General features: G+C 43.0%; 1 protein-coding gene across 1 annotated transcript in view; it reads left to right on the top strand.

Moving 5' to 3' along the window:
* LOC147629838 (mitochondrial import inner membrane translocase subunit TIM50-like) overlaps positions 1-18,207 on the top strand; it is a 103,132-nt gene that overhangs the window by 46,960 nt on the left and 37,965 nt on the right. Inside the window, exons 2-3 of the mRNA XM_086811367.1 lie at positions 15,528-15,616; positions 18,028-18,064. Coding sequence (XP_086667493.1) covers positions 15,528-15,616; positions 18,028-18,064 — 126 coding nt within the window. The remainder of the gene's footprint in view (positions 1-15,527; positions 15,617-18,027; positions 18,065-18,207) is intronic.

Here is an 18,207-nt window from a genome sequence, read left to right on the forward strand (position 1 = left end):
CCACTTTGGGGAGAGGCTGTGGCTACGGTTGTCCATATCCTCAACCGTTCTCCGACGACTTCAGTACCGAACATGACTCCCTTTGAGGCGTATTTTGGCAAGAAACCGGATGTCTCCCATTTCCGTGTGTTTGGGAGTGATGCATATGTTCACATTCCAAAGAAGAAGAGGGGGAAGCTTGACTCAAAGTCCCAAAAGCTTATATTTGTGGGATATAACTCTCTTTCCAAGGGATACAGGTTGTATGATTCGGAGAGGAACGAGGTCGTCGTCAGTAGAGATGTGGTTTTTGATGAGCATGTCCTGGCTTCCACTGTTGATGAGCCGCCACTTCTTGGAGACCCAGACGAGTCTGATGATGATTCCCAGTCGATAGTTCTAGTAGCTGGACAACCTCAATCAGTTGAGGAGGTTGAGTTCGTGGCTGGAGATGAGTCCCGATAGCAGCAAGAGGCTCCGCGTTCTGTTAGACACCCTTTGGGAGTCGGGTGTTACAGAGCTTCCCTCTGAATGGACCACAAAGGACGGACCTCGAAGATCGCATAGAGTTCGTGACAAAAGTCATTCAGCGGAGCTCTTAAAGGTAAACTATGCTTTGATGTCTCGTATCATGCGGGACAAAGATTATTTTTCACTGTGCTCATGTGCGTGCGTGCTTTCATGCCATCAACAACCAACAAGTTTTGAACCCAACACCTCACGCATGGAACTTCAACACCTTACCACCAGGCTATGTATCCATTGGCTGGATCATTAAATTCTTAATCATAATTTATTAAAATAAAGCATCCTTTTGGACTCTTACATACATGTGGGTGATCCAAACATGGTTATCCACCCCTAAGGTCTCATCCCAATAGTTGGGCTTTCACTAGGCTTAATTATATCTTTTCAAGAACTTGGAATTATTCTTAGGTTTGCAGACATGGTTGGCATTTCTATTTTAGAAACTAATTTTGGACAAAACTTGATTTCGATCAGAAAAAAGTTTCCACTAGTTTAGATCATTAATAATTAATCATAATTTATTGAAATAAGCCATGATTAAGGACTCTTTTAGATATGTGGGCCATCCAAACATGTTCTCATCCGACATGGTCTCATCCCATATGCTTTAACCCATACAATGCTTTGTGCAACCTGCATACTTTATGTTCCTCACCAAAAACTACAAAACCAATGGGCTGATTTACATATACTTCCTCCTGTAAATCCCCATTTAAGAATGCAGTTTTGATATCCAATTGATGCACTTTCCACCCTTTATGGGCAGCCAGTGCAATCACAGATCTTATTGTGGTCATTCTCGAAGTAGGAGCAAAAGTCTCTTCATAATCTATTCCCTTTTTCTGGGAGTAGCCTTTAGCCACAAGTCTTGCTTTGTACCTGTCAATAGTACCATCAGACTTTCTTTTGACTTTGTACACCCACTTTGTGCCAATTACATGCTTGCCTTTAGGCAATTCCACAAGATCCCATGTATTATTCTTCATGATAGAAGAAATTTCAGCTTGCATAGCTTGCAACCAATGCTCATTCTCATGTGCTTCTTCATAAGAAGAAGGCTCTTCTGAATCAAAGAGACCACCCATTGCGAATGCAGACTCCCCATGATGTACATTCAAAGCATGGCTGGAACTAGCCCTTGTTCTACCTGTGAGAGGAGCTGCAAGTTTGCTTTCTTGCAAAGTTTTCAGCAACCATCTTGGCACTGACTTGGTTGTGTCTATGGCTGTTTGCTCTTCCCTGACAAGATCTTCCACTTCTTCCATAGAAGGGGGTTGAATGGCTGGCTGGTCCACATGTTCTACATGTGGATTTTCTTGTGTAGGGGCTGGCTGATCTGAATCCCCTCTAATTGCAATGGGTAAAAGTCCATCAAACATGTCCTGTAAGCCTGTATCATTGCTTTTATACAAGCTGACCATGGGCTGTTTTGAATTTTCAGCAAATACCACATCTCTACTCACAAAAATCCTTCGTGTAGTTGGATTATAAAGACGGTATCCTTTGCTTTCATTGCTGTAGCCCACAAAAATGCATTTAATTGCTTTGTCATCAAGCTTTGTTCGGAGTTGTTCTGGCACATGTGCATATGCCAAACACCCAAATGTACGCATATAATCCACAGTTGGCTTTCGGCTATACCAAGCCTCAAATGGTGTTATGGTTTTCAAAGCTTTTGTTGGACACCTGTTCAACACATGAGTTGCACACATTATAGCTTCCATCCAAAATTTGTGAGGCAACTTTTGTGCTTTCACCATGCATCTTGCCATCTCCATGAGAGATCTATTTTTCCTTTCAGCTACACCATTCTGCTGCGGTGTATAAGGCACAGTACATTGGTGTTTGATGCCCTTTTGAAGCATATAATCCTTGAATGCATTTGACATGTATTCTCCACCTCTATCTGAGCGGAGTGTTTGGATTTTACATTTACACATATTTTCAGCCATTGCTACAAAGTGTCGAAAGCATGTAAACACATCTGCTTTCGCTTTCAAAGGGTAAGCCCAAGCAAACCTGGAGTAGTCATCAATGAATGTGACAAAGTAAAGATGCCCCCCTACTATGGATGGTGTCCGCATTGGACCACATACATCACTATGTATGAGCTGTAATTTACTTTCAGCTCTAACAGCTCCATCGTTGGGGAATGGTTTTCATTGCATCTTTCCCAAAATACACCCCTCACATACATGTCTTGGTGGAGACTCAAGAGGCGGCATATTATCAACCATATGATGCTTCTGCAAAAGCATCAAACTCTGAAAATTTACATGCCCAAAACGAGCATGCCATAGCTCTGCATCATGCATAGCAGGAGTGTGGACAGCCACTGTATTTGCATCATAAGTGCGCTTGTCATAGCTGTCCAGCTTATACAAGCCTTTGTATCATGTTCCAGAAGTGACTATTTCATAACCCTTTGATGGGTCTTTTACCAAACATTTCCCATCTTCAAATTCAACCTTTAAACCTTGGTCGTTTATGGCTGAGATGGAGAGCAGATTTTTCTTTATTCTTGGAACATACAAGACATTTTTCATACATATATTGGCACCATTGGCTGCAATAAGTATGACATTACCAATTCCCTTTACTGGATATGTGGTATGATCTGCACATGATACAGTGCGGCCATTTGAAGCATAAACCAAGTGCTAAAATACATCTTTGCATGAAGTGATGTGGCTCGAAGCACCACTATCAAAATACCATGATGCATTCTGTCTGTCAGATGCAATGCAAGACATATCAGTGTATGAAGCACCTGGTGTGTCACTAGTGCATGTGACCAAAAAAGTGTCCTCTTCCTGGATTACATTAGCTGATTGCTGTGTTTTGTCATCCGAAGAGTCTGCTACTGCATTGCCTGCTTCTTTCTTTTTCTCTTTTGCAATCCGCTTCCTACATTCACTGATGTAGTGTCCAGGCTTATGGCAGGAGTGACATTTGCCCTTCTTTTTGGGCTTGTTTGCATCCCCTTTGTCAGACTTTTCACCACTAGAAGAGGGCTGTCCATGACCAGCCTTGCTAGACTGTTGTCCCCCATGCTTAAAGCTCTTTGCTTTACCCTTATCCTTGGCTGTAAATGCTTTTTCTCCACCACGGTTGCTCGATAAGTTTGCTCTTGTTTGCTCTTCCTGCAAGAGTAAACCCACGAGCTCTTCAAAGGTGACGGGATCACCACCTCCTCTCATTGAGAGGTTGAGAGAGGTGTGAAAGCCCAAGTAGGAAGGCGGTAAAGAATGAAGAGTGTTGGTAACCATCTGTCAGTCTGGGATAACCTCATCAATGTTGAGCAATTGTTCCTGCAAATCTTTCACTTTGGTGAGATGATCTGCCATAGAGTCACCCTCATCCATAGAAAGAAGATCCAATTGCCTCTTCAAGTAGGCAACTCTTGCCTCGTTGCATACTTGATACATTGCTTCCAATGTGTCCCATGCAAGCTTCGATGTCTTGCACGAACGAATGTGCGGAATAATAGTCCTTTTCACTGAAAGGGCTATCAATGACATGGCCTGTGCATCTCTAGAGTCCCATCTCTTCTGCTCTTGTGTGGGAGCAGGATCTACATCAGGAGCTCTTTGAGCACCTCCCCTTTGAGGCGTGGCTGGCTGTATGGTAAGTGGGCGTGTGTCATCACCACACACGATACCCCAAAGCCCTTTGGCTACCAGCAAATTACGGATCATAAAACTCCAGAGGGAGTAGTTAGATCCATCCAGCTTGTCCTCCTGGGTGAGCACACCAAATACATCTGTAGCATTCTGTGCCATGTCAACAAAGTATAACTGCAAGCAAACCAAGCACCAATGTGCACTGCCAGGCAACCAAATGTCCTGTGCAAATGTATGCCTGCAAACCAAAGCAAGTGTAAACCTGCACCAAATTGTCCAATTACACACAATGTGTATACATGCGCCACAAATCACAGTTGTAATGCCCAATTACATGCTCCAATCAGAAAATCCCCAATTTTTATGCACTCCAATCGCTTCAATGTGCATCTAATTGGCCAATTTTCAGAAAAGCCCCAAATTTCTGCAAGTGAAAGAGGTTCAATTTGCCAATTTTGACCTCAATTTTGAAAACCCCCAAATTTCTGCAAATGAGAGAGGTTCAATTTGCTGATTTTGACCTCAATTTCAAAAACCCCCAAATTTGCCTGAATCCTGTACCACCTGCAAGCTTTCAAATCTTCCTGGCAAAATCTCCCTGCAAACCAAATGTTTATTTTTTTCTATTTGCTGAAACAAAGGTACCTTATGAAGTACGGAAGCACAGTAGGTGGAGTCGTTGCAGGTGGAGCCTCAACGAGCTGCAGGCTGGTGGTTGAACGAGGCAGCAAGATTTGTGCAGAGTGTGGAGGAGCAATGGTGGTGGGTGTCTGCTGAGACTCACGAAGATCAGCCAATAGTCTCCTCAACCATACACAATCTACTGTAGCTGTAAAGACTGCCCTGTACTCAGCCTCACAAGTAGATGTAGCAACAGTGGGTTGCTTTTTACTCAACCAAGATATGCATGAACTGCCAAGAAAAAAACAATTCCTACTGGTGGATTGCCTGGTATCATAATCACCAGCCCAATCTGAATCACTGTATGCATAAACCTGCAAGCTGCCTCCCTTGGGATAGAATAAACCAAGATCCAGGGTACCCTTAAGATAACGAAAAATGCGTTTGACTGCTTGCCAATGCTTTGTGCCTGGGCTGTGCATGAATTTGCTCAACAAAGACACTCCAAAAGATATGTCTGGCCTCGTGTTACACAAGTAAATGAGACATCCCACTGCCTGGCTGTAAATGCCGGCCTCAAAAGGCTCTCCAATATCATGCATAGTAAGCCGTACACCTGGTTCTACCGGAGTAGAAATGGGCTTACATTCATCCATGTGAAACCTTTTTAGCAAACTTTTTATGTACTTAGTTTGCTGCATAACAATGCCATCATCTGTATGCATAAACTGTATGCCGAGATAGTAGTGTAAAGGCCCCAAATCTGACATATCAAATTCAGCTTTCAAATCAGCTTTGAAATCTGAAATTTGTGCTTTGCTTGTACCTGTCATGAGCATGTCATCTACATACAAGATGACTATGAGAATATCGGCATCGGTTTTCTTCACATACAATGTGCTTTCAGCTGGACTATTCTCATAACCTTGGCTGGTTAGATGAGCATGTATCTTATCATACCAAACAGGATACTTGGAGGAAAGCCATGCAGGTGGAACTGGATGCCATAGAGAAGAATAAAACTTGGGAGTTGGTTCCGAGGCCGTTGAAATGGTCTGTCATTGGTGTCAAGTGGGTCTTTAAGACCAAGTATACATTAGATGGGTCGGTGAACAAACACAAAGCGAGACTTGTGGCTAAGACGCCGTTGAAGTCTCATTGGGATGTAGGATTGCAGATCTTGTGGTATCTGCAAGGTACGAAGGATCTTGGACTCTTCTACGACACTGGAGGTGAAACGAAGGACCGAGTTCGATTCCAAGGTTGGAGTGACTCAGATTGGGGAGGAGATCCAGACACGAGATCTACATCAGGCTACAGTTCTACCCTCGGCTGAAGAGCTGTTTCATGGAGCAGCAAGAGGCAGCCAACTATTGCCTTGTCGTCTATAGAGGTAGAGTACCGGGCTGCTTGTGGTGCTGCTTGCGAGGTTGTGTGGCTGTGAAGGTTGCTCAGTGAGATTGGGTTTCCACAGAAGGAGCCCACGATCATCTAGTGCGATAACTAGAGCTGTATTGCTATTGCTCGGAACCCGGTCTTTCATGCTCCGACCAAGCACCTAGAGATACAATATCACTTTGTTCGTGAGAAGATCTTGGTTGGTGACATCTTGCTTCTTTATTGTTCAACGGAGGACAATGCGGTTGACCTCTTCACGAAGTCTCTACCTCAGGCTATGCGCTGGCGACACTCTAGCTCATTGGGGTTCGTTCCACATCCAGCAGTTGAGAGGGGGTGTTAGCAGTCATCTCCTGTCTGCACACTATACCAGGGCCTCTGTTGTGGGTGTGCCTGCCCGTTTTAGTGTTTTTCCATTTTTTCTCTCTCTCCAGCACCTGGCTGACTTGCTTGTTTCTGGTTAGGGGGCTGTCCATAGGCTGGTCGTGAGCATGGGCTGTTGTCCGCCTGTTTTAGGCTGGCCGACCAGCAGCCTGGGGCCATATAAAATGGCCCCTTGCTCCCACACTTCACATTGTATTTTCCGGGATTTTCTCTAGTGTATATAGCAGAGTTACACAGCTTCTCTCTCTCTCTTTCATCTTTGTCTTGCTCTCTACAGCAGTTGTCTTCATTTCCGCTGTGCATTCTAACAAAGCCCGCCTTGTTGCTCGAGGATATGCTTAGAAGGCAGGTGAAGACTTTGATGAGACATTTTTCTCTTACAGCCGGGTATACCACCATCAGAATTGTTTTGGCTCTGGCTGCACACTTCAGATGGCCCATGTTCGAGATGGATGTCAAATCCGCTTTTCTGAATGGAGATTTAGAGGTGGAAGTTTATCTTGAGCAGCCTCCTGGTTTTGTGATTCAGGGACAAGACACCCATGTGTATCTTCTGAAGAAGGCTCTTTATGGTCTCAAATAGGCACCCCGTGCATGGTATCAGAAGATTGATGCCTTCTTGTTATCTGTTGGCTTTAAGAGGGCATATGCAGCCATCAATCTCTACGTGCTTCTTTTTGATGGGGATATTTGTGTCATTGTTTTGTATGTTGATGACCTCATCCTTTCTGGCTTAGATACTGAGTTGGTCACACAGGTTCAGTCCAAGCTTCCAAAGACATTTGAGATGACTGATCTTGGCCTTGGATTGGAGGTTTGGCAGAAAGCTGATTGTATCTTCATTTCTCAGCAGAAGTATGTGAAGAAGTTGCTCTCACTTTATGGGTTGTGAGACCGTACACCTCTCTCTTGTTCCATGGATCCCAATGCCAAGTCATTGAAGCAGGATGATACACCCTTGGTGGATTCCACGGAGTACCGACAGATTGTTGGTTCATTGCTTTACCTTGCCAACACCTGTCCGGATATATCCTATGCTATGAGTGTTCTCAGCAAGTTCTCATCATCCGCTCGAAGGACTCATTGGCAGGCAACCTTGAGAGTTCTTTGTTATCTTCGAGGTACTTCAGATTATGGCATCACCGATTCTAATGGTGTTGATTTGGTTGGTTTCACAGCTTCTGATTGGGTAGGCTGCATTGATACTCGAAGGTCTACATTTGGATATTGCTTCATGCTTGGTACAAGATTGGTTTCTTGGAAGTCTCAGAAGCAGAGGACGCTTTCTGCTTATTCCACCGAGGCTGAGTACAAATCCTACCTTCTCTTATCAGAGCTTAGGCTTTCTTGGAAGCAGAGGCTTCCTTCAAACAATGAGAAAGAGAAAAGATCAGAAGTGGGGACTTCTGTGATCAACAGTTTGGCTATTGGGCTTAAGGAAGCAGTCATGTGTCCAGAGCATGAGCAATAGACAACTTGGCATAAGGATTTATGGTTCACATAATTTATTCTTGAAGTATGGAGTTGGTTTTATGTGCCCGTGTTCAGCACTCGTTCCATATGTACTATTCTGGATTTTAATTCAAATTTTGGTCAAGCGAGTTATATGGAGCTATATCTCAAGGTATCTTATGTGTATGCTGAGGAGATATTTACTTTGGCTTCACGACGAACCTGGCAAAGAAAAGCTAAGTATAATACTTTTTGCCAATATTTGGAATTTTGTACATGTTGAACTCCCTTGCTGACGCAAGTGGAGAATGTTTCTCATGGCTATCTTGAGATGTGTTTTATGAAAGTTATTTTTTTGAAAGGGGTTGGAAAACATTTTGAATGTGGAAAAGGCTTCTCTATGGTTTTGATGAATAGTTGATGGTTTTGGTTTTGTGTGTGGGAGGCTCCTAGCAATATGGCCCATGGGATGCTAGAATTGTCGCCTACACAAGGATCTCATATGGGGAGTATTCTAGTGGTATGGGATGCTAGAATATGTTGCATATGCGGTTACAAAACTATGAATTATTTATTAATATCATGGATTGGCTGATTCTAGTCTATGAGTTGTTTTGAAGCCAACAAGGCAGGTATTTTGCGCTCATATGGTTGGTCGAAGATATGCAGGGCTGTCTTGGACAACAGAGTGCCAGTTGAGCTTTCCTGGTTTGTTTGAACATGTGCTTGTTTTGGCGGATTTGCGGAGAAGAATTTCTCACATCAATCATGCCATGGCACATTCCTTTTGCATGTATGTGGATGGTTCCCTGGAAAAGGACTCCGGTGTGAACCCACTGACATCTTAACAGGAGTTTGTCTTTTGCATGGGATGGATCCCTAGGAAGGACTCTGGTGTGAGCCCATTGGCATGGCAAGAGAACATGCGTGGCTTCTGAGGCTTGACATGACAGAACATGTACGGCTTGTGAGGCTTGACATGACAGTGGCTTTTGAGGCTTGACATGACAGAACATGTATGGCTTGTGAGGCTTGACATGACAGAACATTTGTGGCTTATGAACCCTGACATGAAAGAACATGTGTGGCTTGTACAGCTTGACATGACAGTACATGTATGGCAGATGCAACCTAACATGGTTTGATTTTTCTCAAGACTAGCAACCCTGGTGCTCACTTCGTACCCATGTTTTGGGAAGAATTCAACATCCCTGAACATTTAGAAAAGCGGCTTATGGATTTATGAATATTTGGGACACAATTGGCTCTTGTTTCTGTGGATTTGGAATTATGTAATACTACTAATGGACTGTGGATCTGCTATATTTGAAGGATATTTCAGTGGTATCATGCTTATACAGCTATGGACAACTGTCTTATAAGACTGAGTGGATGTCACCAATTTGGTCCTCTCACCAGTCTTGAACAGTGTTTGTGCAAATGGGGATTTTCCACAAAAGAAAGCTGGAGCATTTATTGGCAAAGTTTGGCCTGAAAGAGGGCTTCTGAGCAGAAACAGCATGGGATCTTTAGCATATAAAGTGACTTACAACATTTTTAAGATGGTGTGTTCACACATCACTAAAGACTGACTGGGCTTATTATTATTTTGGGCATGCAAATATGGACAGAAGGAGGCACCTATAACAAACTTGGCCATCAAACTTGTGAAAAGCATAAAACCGATATTTTTGGCACATCCCTTATATTTGACCAAAAAGGGGGAAAAAGCACTTAAAAAATAGTGCTAGTGGAGCAAAAAAACTGGCATTTTTGGCCCATCAGCCACTTTTGGCAAAAAGGGGAAAAAGCACAACTATATTTGGGGCTGGCCGACTCTATAAAAAGGAGGAGTGATGCGCATCAGACACACATAGAGACGGGCAACCTTTTCCTCTTTCTTGCGTAGACCGTACAGCTGGTTCTCTCTCTCTCTCTCTCTCTCTCTATGCTGACTGTAGAGGTGGACTCTGGACAGCAGGCCGGGCAGCTCTCTCTTCCCCTTGCATTGGCCGTACAGGTGGACAGTAGTGCTTTTCCTCTCCCCCTTGTGCTGCCTGTACGGTGGACAGTAAGTTGGGCAGTTTCTCCTCTCCCCCATGCGTTGGCCATACAGCCGACAGCAGCTGGGCAGTCCTCCTCCTCTCTGTACAGGCTGTATATTATAGCAGCAGGGCACCCTTTTTGTCTCTTTCTAGCATAGGCCGTACAGTGGTACGGCAATTGGGCAGCTTCTCCTCCTCTTAGATTCGTTGGCTGTACAATGGTACAGCAACCAGTAGGTTTTCCTCTCGTGCTGTCCGTACAACAGCCCTCCTCTCTCTTCACCACTCTCTCCTCGCCATCGGTTCAAGGGCTATTTTTGGAGGAATCTGGGACAGTGATTTGAGAGCTTTTCTGGGATTATTTTGGAGACATCAGGGACTGATTTGAGAGCTCTTGTGGGGCAGATTTGAGGCTCCGTTCTGGGGGTTGTTTTGGCACAGATTTCGTGGCTGGATTTGGCACCGTACCAGGCTGTTGTTCAAGAGTTGATTTGCACTAGTTGTGGTGTTGATTAGTACCCCGGATCTTTGAGGAGCAAGTGTTTGCTGAGCTTTGTGGAATATCTGGTGCAAGACTGCACCGTACCTTGGTTTATATGAATGTGTTTACTCATTGGAATAAAGCAGTTCCTATGAGGGGCCGGCTGTTCAAGCTTAGTGCTGTGTTTTGATATTGTTTATGGTTATTTCCGAAGTGTTTTCATATCTTTAGTGGCATTTGAAGTGTCTGTATATTGTTACGGGTCCCCGTTGTATATTGTTCCTGGTCCCCATCGGGTTTCAAGGTGGCTGGAACAGGCCATAAGGCGTTTGGACTGGAGGATCCAGATTCAGAGAAAAACCGGATACACAATTTTTCTGAATAGAAAAAGTACTTCAAAGAATATCGAGATATACTTTGAGTTTATGAGGAAGTGGTTGGTTCAAATATATTTGAAGTATAGGTATATAGACATCTTGCGATCAAGACAGATTCAAGAGAGAGGGATTGTACCTCTAGCCCTCTTCATTGTATATATATATATTGGATTGGAATTGATCATTATTCTGCTTATATAATGATTACTTGGATATGCTCTAGTTTGGGTGGCAAAACTGTAACTTGGTTGAACACAAAGCTAATCAATACACTTAAATATACCAAGATTTAATGGACAACATGCTCAATACAAGAAGTAATTTGCTGAATTAACAAGAGACGCACAATGAGCCGGAACGACTGGCCCCTCTCTCAAATAAAGTATATTGATCTTGGGAGAATCAAGTATATAGTGTCATGGGCATTTTTGACCAGATTTCCATTCCAATGCATATGAATATAGTATTGCAAACAATGTGGTTGTTGGTGTAGACTTGCAACTCACACTACCCTCTCAAATGCCCATGTTCCTTACCATCTGCTCTCTATTGTTCCACCAACACATGGTAGCAACAATCTGCAAGAGAGCACGTAGGACAAGAGAATACTACATAGGGTATGTGATCATGGAGTCCGGTTTCTCCCTCCTGCTACTTGCTACTTGCTACTTGCTTCCATATTTAAGCATCAAAGTTTACCAATTGCGATGATAGCGGAAGTCTTCGTGATGGAAGGGTTTGGAGTGTTGAAATCTTCGATTTGTCGCGATCCTTCGTAACAAAAGTCTTCAAGAGGATGAAGGGAACCCTAGGAAAGCTTCCTCTATGGTTCAACTTGAGAAAGGAAGGCTGAAATTAGGGTTTTCAACTAAAAGACAAAAAATTACAGCAAAATAAGAGCTGTTTTGCTGAATTTCATCTAGGTATATATATATATAAAAGACCAGAAATTACAGCAAAATAAGAGCTGTTTTGCTGAATTTCAGTCATTGGGAGTGTGTGGGAGAGTGAACACCGCCTGGAAACACTCTTGGAAGCTTGGAAAACACACTAGCAAGCTTGATCATGGAGTTGGGAAGGAGAAAGTGCAGAAAATACAGCCAAAGAGGTCTCATGAAGGGGGTGCCTACTTCTAGAGAGAGAGGGAAGAGAGATGGTGAGTTGTCCACTCTAGGTGTCAAGTAGAGAGGACAAGTGCATTGTGGTGCAAGCTAAACGGACACATGGCTGGTTGCTCCCTTTGTACAAAGGGGATAAGGTTTGGGCGGTGGGCATTAGTATTGTCCATCTCGGGACATCAGTGTGTGCGAACAGAGGGCTGGCCATAACTTATAAGTGAGTTTTGGTCGCCCAAAATTTAATGAAGTGTGTACACACTCACTTATAAATTAGTGCTAATTCCTAAGGCTAGGTCTATGACCAATACTTACCACTTGTCACATGCCACATAACCATGTCAACAGACAGTTGCACACACACGGTTCACGGGCGGGCGTCCCCCTACTCGGAACTACACATTGGTCAGGCAAGCATGAAAACAACATGCAATTTCAATTGCAAGCAAGCACATAAAGATGCTATGCATTGTAGAATTGGTATGACAATCCTTGTTCACGAAACTATACCAAAATGGACATGCTCCAAGCAAGTACACGAGGTACCAGACCCAATGGAACACTAATCCTCAAGGCATTTCTGGGCATGTACACACAGGCACAAGGCCCAACAGAAAGCCAAGTCCACAGTATCACATGAATGACATCAATCCCTGGCATATGCAATTGCCATGGACGCCAGTCCAATGTACATACATAATGAGAAAGCACGGGTGGACCAATTGGTTGGCCAAATGGTGACAGCAATGATGCCCAATAGCCCAAGGAGCAAGATTTATATATGGGAGGCAACGATACTAGATGACCCGTTGAATGGCAATGATGTCAGATATCTTGGACTTCACAGTCGGGGGGTCATTGCGACCAAATGGTCGAGATGACTGTATTGGATTTCACTGTCGGGCAGTCATTGAGACCAGATGGCTCAGATGTTTGTATTGGATTTCATAGTCCGGCGGTCAGTGTGACCAGATGGCCCAAATGATTATTGATGAACTCTCGGGCGGTCCTAGTGACGAGATGGCCTTGAGCGATAGTTTGAGCGGTTTCCCTTGGGAGCCATATAGCTGAGTACGACAGGACAATCCATGAACAGGAGGATCATTACTTGTTCACTACATACTGATGTATGTTTGAATTTCTTTGACTTTGTGTGCTGTTTTTGATGTATGGGCAATGCTTAGATTTATGGCATTTGATAGTCATTGGCTCCACACTACCTGGCCAGTACTTGGAATACCTAGTAGATGCAAATAATGCATACTTGTTTGTTGACTAGCTTCTGTCTAAGTATGCATTTATTTTATCTAACACATGTGACAGGCCATGAAGACGTACCGTCAAGAACAAAGACATTGGTCAAAGAGAAGGCATAGAGATGTTGCCAGATGAGGAGACGACACCACAAATATGGGGAACGACCAGATGCACAAGCTCACCCTACAGGACTAGTACTGGGAAATATTTGAAACATATGGATGTACTTAATGTATTTGGAACACATGGATATACATGGAACATATTGATGTGCTTGGAACACTTGCAGTCTGCTGTTGCAGTTGAGGACAACTGCGATATAGAGGGAGGGAATGTAACTATTTAGCCCTCCTAGTTCTATTTCACATGATGGAACACATGCCCGGAAACATGGACAGGGTCATGAAAGCATGGGAACATGGATCATGAAGTTGGCTCAGGAAAAAGCACCAGTTTTGGACAAAAAGTAGGAAAAACAAAGAGTCAAACTAAGTTGACCGTGAGCTAAGGTAGCATTGGAAAGAGGAGACTAAGCCGGATCAAAAAGCTAAAAGCAGCTCTAGGTCCAAAAAGCAAGGCCCTGAAGCTAGAAAAGCAATAATTCAAGAACTTAGGCAAAAGATGAGAAATATTTGATTATTATTAAAATAGTAAAGCAAAGCAAAAAGCTTGGGTAGAGCTTTTTTTGGTAAAAAGTGGGGCTCTCCCCAAGTATAAAAAGGAACCTTGAGCCTCTCTTTTGGCATCAAGGTTGTGAACAGCAAGGTTATCATCACCATCGTCTTCATCATCTCCTTGCCACCAATCGTCGCCATCGCCATTGTGGATAGTCGCCTGCACCAGCCTCCGCCGCCCAGGTCCGCCGGTTGCGCCACCGGCCCTGCTGCCTTGTGGTGCTCCTTGCCACTTAGCAGCGCAAGTAGCACCGCCCCCAGTTGCCGGCGTTGCCACGTGTACATTTCAGCCTTTCGGCAAGGGACTTGATACCAGATTTTGGACTTGGATTTGGATTTTGGATCTGTTACTAGCCCGGTGAGAGATTCTTGTGGGTCATCCCCATGGTGATGTGCCTCGACATCGACATCAACTTGAATGTAGACCCCATTTTTTTCACGCGCAGCATGTAACTCTGCAAGTAGATTCCCCCCCCCCCCCAAGAAGCTTCGTAATTTTTTTGAAGATTGCATTTGTCTGTTTAGTTTGCAGATCATCATCTAAGAAAGCCTCAAACTGATGACTTAACGGAGGAAGAAATGAAAGAGGATGTCTGGGCTTAGATAATTGTGTTTACCTGCCTTGAGTCGCTCAATCTCACCATAAAGCTCTTTGATGAGAGTTGTCTTCATCAGTTTTTGGTTTACCTGAAACAATCAAGCTAAGGAGTCAAACTCCACGGCAAAGACAGACAAAACAGACAGCATATCACAGAGGATCCACACCTCTGGCTTGTTCTTAATGCTATTAGCTCGTTGAGCATAGTCCAAAGTACTCATAGTTTCTTCAAGACAATGAACAGATGGAGAGACAGTTGCAATTATGCAAGTTTTGGTTCTTCCACCAAGAGAGTCTCTCAATAGCCATGTCAACTTACTATCCCTTTCAACATAAAACACCCAAATATGTTAGGGACCATCCTGAGCTAAGCTACATCGGCATATTTGTTTGCTTTTGTATTCATTGTTGTATTGATCCTGGCCATTGTGCCCGTGGATTGTTTTCCTAAATAAATTCCTGAAAGGGGGCGGGGCCTGTTCCCCGCTCAGTGTGGTGTACTGTGCAAGTTCCCTATACCCTTCTCTCTCTCCCCTCTCTCTCTATCTTTATCTCTTGGACAAGTGGTTGAATTTGTCGCGGCATGCCCCGATGGGCTTACATTAATACTGGACACAGTGCAGTTTAGGACATAACATGATTCGCGCATTAAAATCTGGATCTGCCCAAGCCTAACCTGATGATGACTCGCTTGACGTGTCCATGGACCAAGGCTTAGAATGGGGCGCAATGCACATCATTAACCCCAAATTGGTACATAATGGTGATTAATATGCCATGTGGCACCCAAATGTGTGTTGCATGTAACAATTTGCACAATTTACATGTGCAATCCCCTTACCACTTGTGTAAACCCCGTTTGTGCATTATCCTGATGCAGTAGATGATGTTGCATGCAATTTCAACTGTGTTAAAACTATACCAGCTGTTTTGAGCCAGATTTTTTGTTGGTTGTTTGAGCTGACTTCTTTGTTGGTCTCAAATGTGTTTTGTAGCTTTTACCTCTGAACAAGTCGATAAGAAAGTAGCAGCCATGCGACTTTCAGCAAACGAAAGCTCTACTGAACACGATGGACTTCTACGAGTAAGTATTTTGCCAGTTGAAGCTTCTTTTCTTGCGATCCTTTCTTTGACATTGAGGGATATTGGCATGTTTTGTCAAGATGTGTCAATTGAAATGCTAATGGAAATGCTCATATTTTTGTTCCTGTTGCCAATGTCAATGGTGCTTTTATATCAGTACCATTATATGGGTTTATGGGTGTGTGGGTGTTAACACTGTTGTTGGTGCTAAGCCCAGGATAGCTTTGTAGTGTTGGACTTTTAAAACAATTGGAGCCTATACTTAATTACTGATGGGGTCTTTCTCCATGTAATCTTTTTCTTCTTTACTGAGAAGTGTGGAACTGTATTTTCAATACACAAGGAACAAAATGAGAAGGCACTGCTCGTTTTGGGTATTGTGTAAAAACACACATAGTACTTTTCATTTTCTAATTACTGATAGGCTCTTTCTCCATGTAATTTTTCATGTTCTAATTACTGATGGGCTCTTTCTCCTCCATGTAATCTTTTTCTTCTCCATTGTGAAGCGTGGAATTATACTTTCAGTATTCATAAACAAGGAACAAAATGAGAAGGCAGTGCTGGTATTGAGTATTGTGTAAAAACATACATAGTAATTTATATTATCTTTACACAACATGAGGATTGGAATCTTTGGAGGCTTTGAAGTGGAGCAATCTTGTGGTTTTGTTTCTCTATGTTTCCTTTTAGCACTTAGTTTTTCATCTCCTCATGAAAAAAAAGAAAAACTAAGCTCCTGATAAGATTCCAAAGCTTCTCAAGCTAAAGGGAAGTGTTGACAAAGAACAAGTAATGCTGTCTGACTGGGCGTGGACGCCATACGAGGGACTAGTGGGTGCCCGTTTGCCACCCTCAAGCTTGCCCCCTTAGCAACGATACACCCATACACACAAGAAACACATAGGTGGACACTCTTCTCTATGTACTTTACCTGCAGTATTCTATTTAGTTTTTGTTGCCTTCCCTTCATAAACTAAAAGAACTCCAGATCAAACCATGGGATGGCATTCAAGTGTGTTTGCTGACTTTAGTGGCAACCACCATATCTAAAGTGGAAGAAGTCTCTATAGGACCTTGTAAGTCATAAACCATGGTTGATCTCATTTGCTTTGAGTGTATGTTAACTTTGTTGGTTTAGCAGAAAGTTGTGGTATAATTCATCCTATCTGTGGTAGGTTTGTCCTCACGAAAGATCTGAATTATTCACCCTCATGAAAGATCTGAATTATTCAATAAATCGTGAATTTGCAGACAAAAGCAAGCAATCAATTCTTCATGACCATAAATTGAAAGCAGTACTACACATAGCAGAATGCTATGCACAATTTGCGCTGGGCATTTAGTGTACTTCTGAACCTTGCAACTACACTTGAAGCATCTGCCTTTCTTGATAGGATTCCTTCAAATCCTTGGACAAACTCACTCTTTGCTTGCTAGCTTGATCTCGGGGCCCAGGCTTTGTGTCTTTGTTCTTCTCTTTGTGGTGATTGTGTTGAAGTTTCTCTGAATCAGGAAGGACATGTGGGCCGTGATAGACCATGAAAGTAGATAGTTGCAAGCTGCAGAGATCACTTGTGGAATCTATGGGAAGGAATGTCTAGGAATGATTCATGCCATCAAGATATCACGCCACTCACTTTTGAAGAGCTCTATTTAAGATTTTGGACAACCAAACTAGAGTTTTCTTTGGCAGGCCACCTTTAAATGAATGGTGAGAGTGAGATTGCAAGCTCTAGTACTTGAGATTTTCTGAAATCTTGTGCACATGATTAAAGAAAGCTTGGGAGAAGTATCTTCCATTAGTGGGGTTTGCATACAATAATTCAGAAGTCTTAGGAAATACACGAAAAGACATGAGACACCAAGCAAAGAAATAAATTATTTGTGAACTATATGGTCTTATTTCTCTGTTGAGTAAGGAAATACACGAAAAGACATGAGACACCAAGCAAAGAAATAAAGTACTCCTAAATGGAAAGGGGAAGGGGAGAGGGGAGCCCAATCTTGGTCCCTATGCAGTGCACTGCATGCATATATTTGCGTGTGTTATTTGTGAACTATATGGTCTTATTTCTCTGTTGTGTACTTGAAGTAAATTAATGAAATTTTGAGACACTGTCTTTTATACAAGCTGTCTTGTTCATGTTCGCCCCAACCCTAGACTCTTGTGTTCTACACCAGTCGAATAAACAAGTAATACTGAGATACCTTTGGAATACACGGTGGGCATAGCAAGAGGAGCATTGCGTCTTCCATTTTCAGTGCACCTGCTAAAATGAAAATCTATTTACTCGATTGCAAATGTACTGTACACAGAACAGACGTGAATCAGCTGGTGTGAATTGCCATCAAATTTTTGCAGATTCTTGACACCTACTTTTCTTTTGTGGTTTGTTTTATGGATTGTAGCGAGTTCAAGATGTGCTGCATTCTACATCTTTGAAAGGTATGATACATAGTCCCTGCAATTTTCTATCATGAACATTGAAAACTGTTGTGTAGAGTAAGTAACATGTTGACTGCAACCTGGCATATGATGGTGCTGGCCAGGGAACAACACTATGAATTTATGTCATGAATCCTGTTCTT

Source organism: Cibotium barometz, chromosome 17 (assembly GCF_041138505.1).
Source record: "Cibotium barometz isolate CiBa-2024 chromosome 17, ASM4113850v1, whole genome shotgun sequence".
Classification (NCBI taxonomy): Eukaryota; Viridiplantae; Streptophyta; class Polypodiopsida; order Cyatheales; family Cibotiaceae; genus Cibotium; species Cibotium barometz.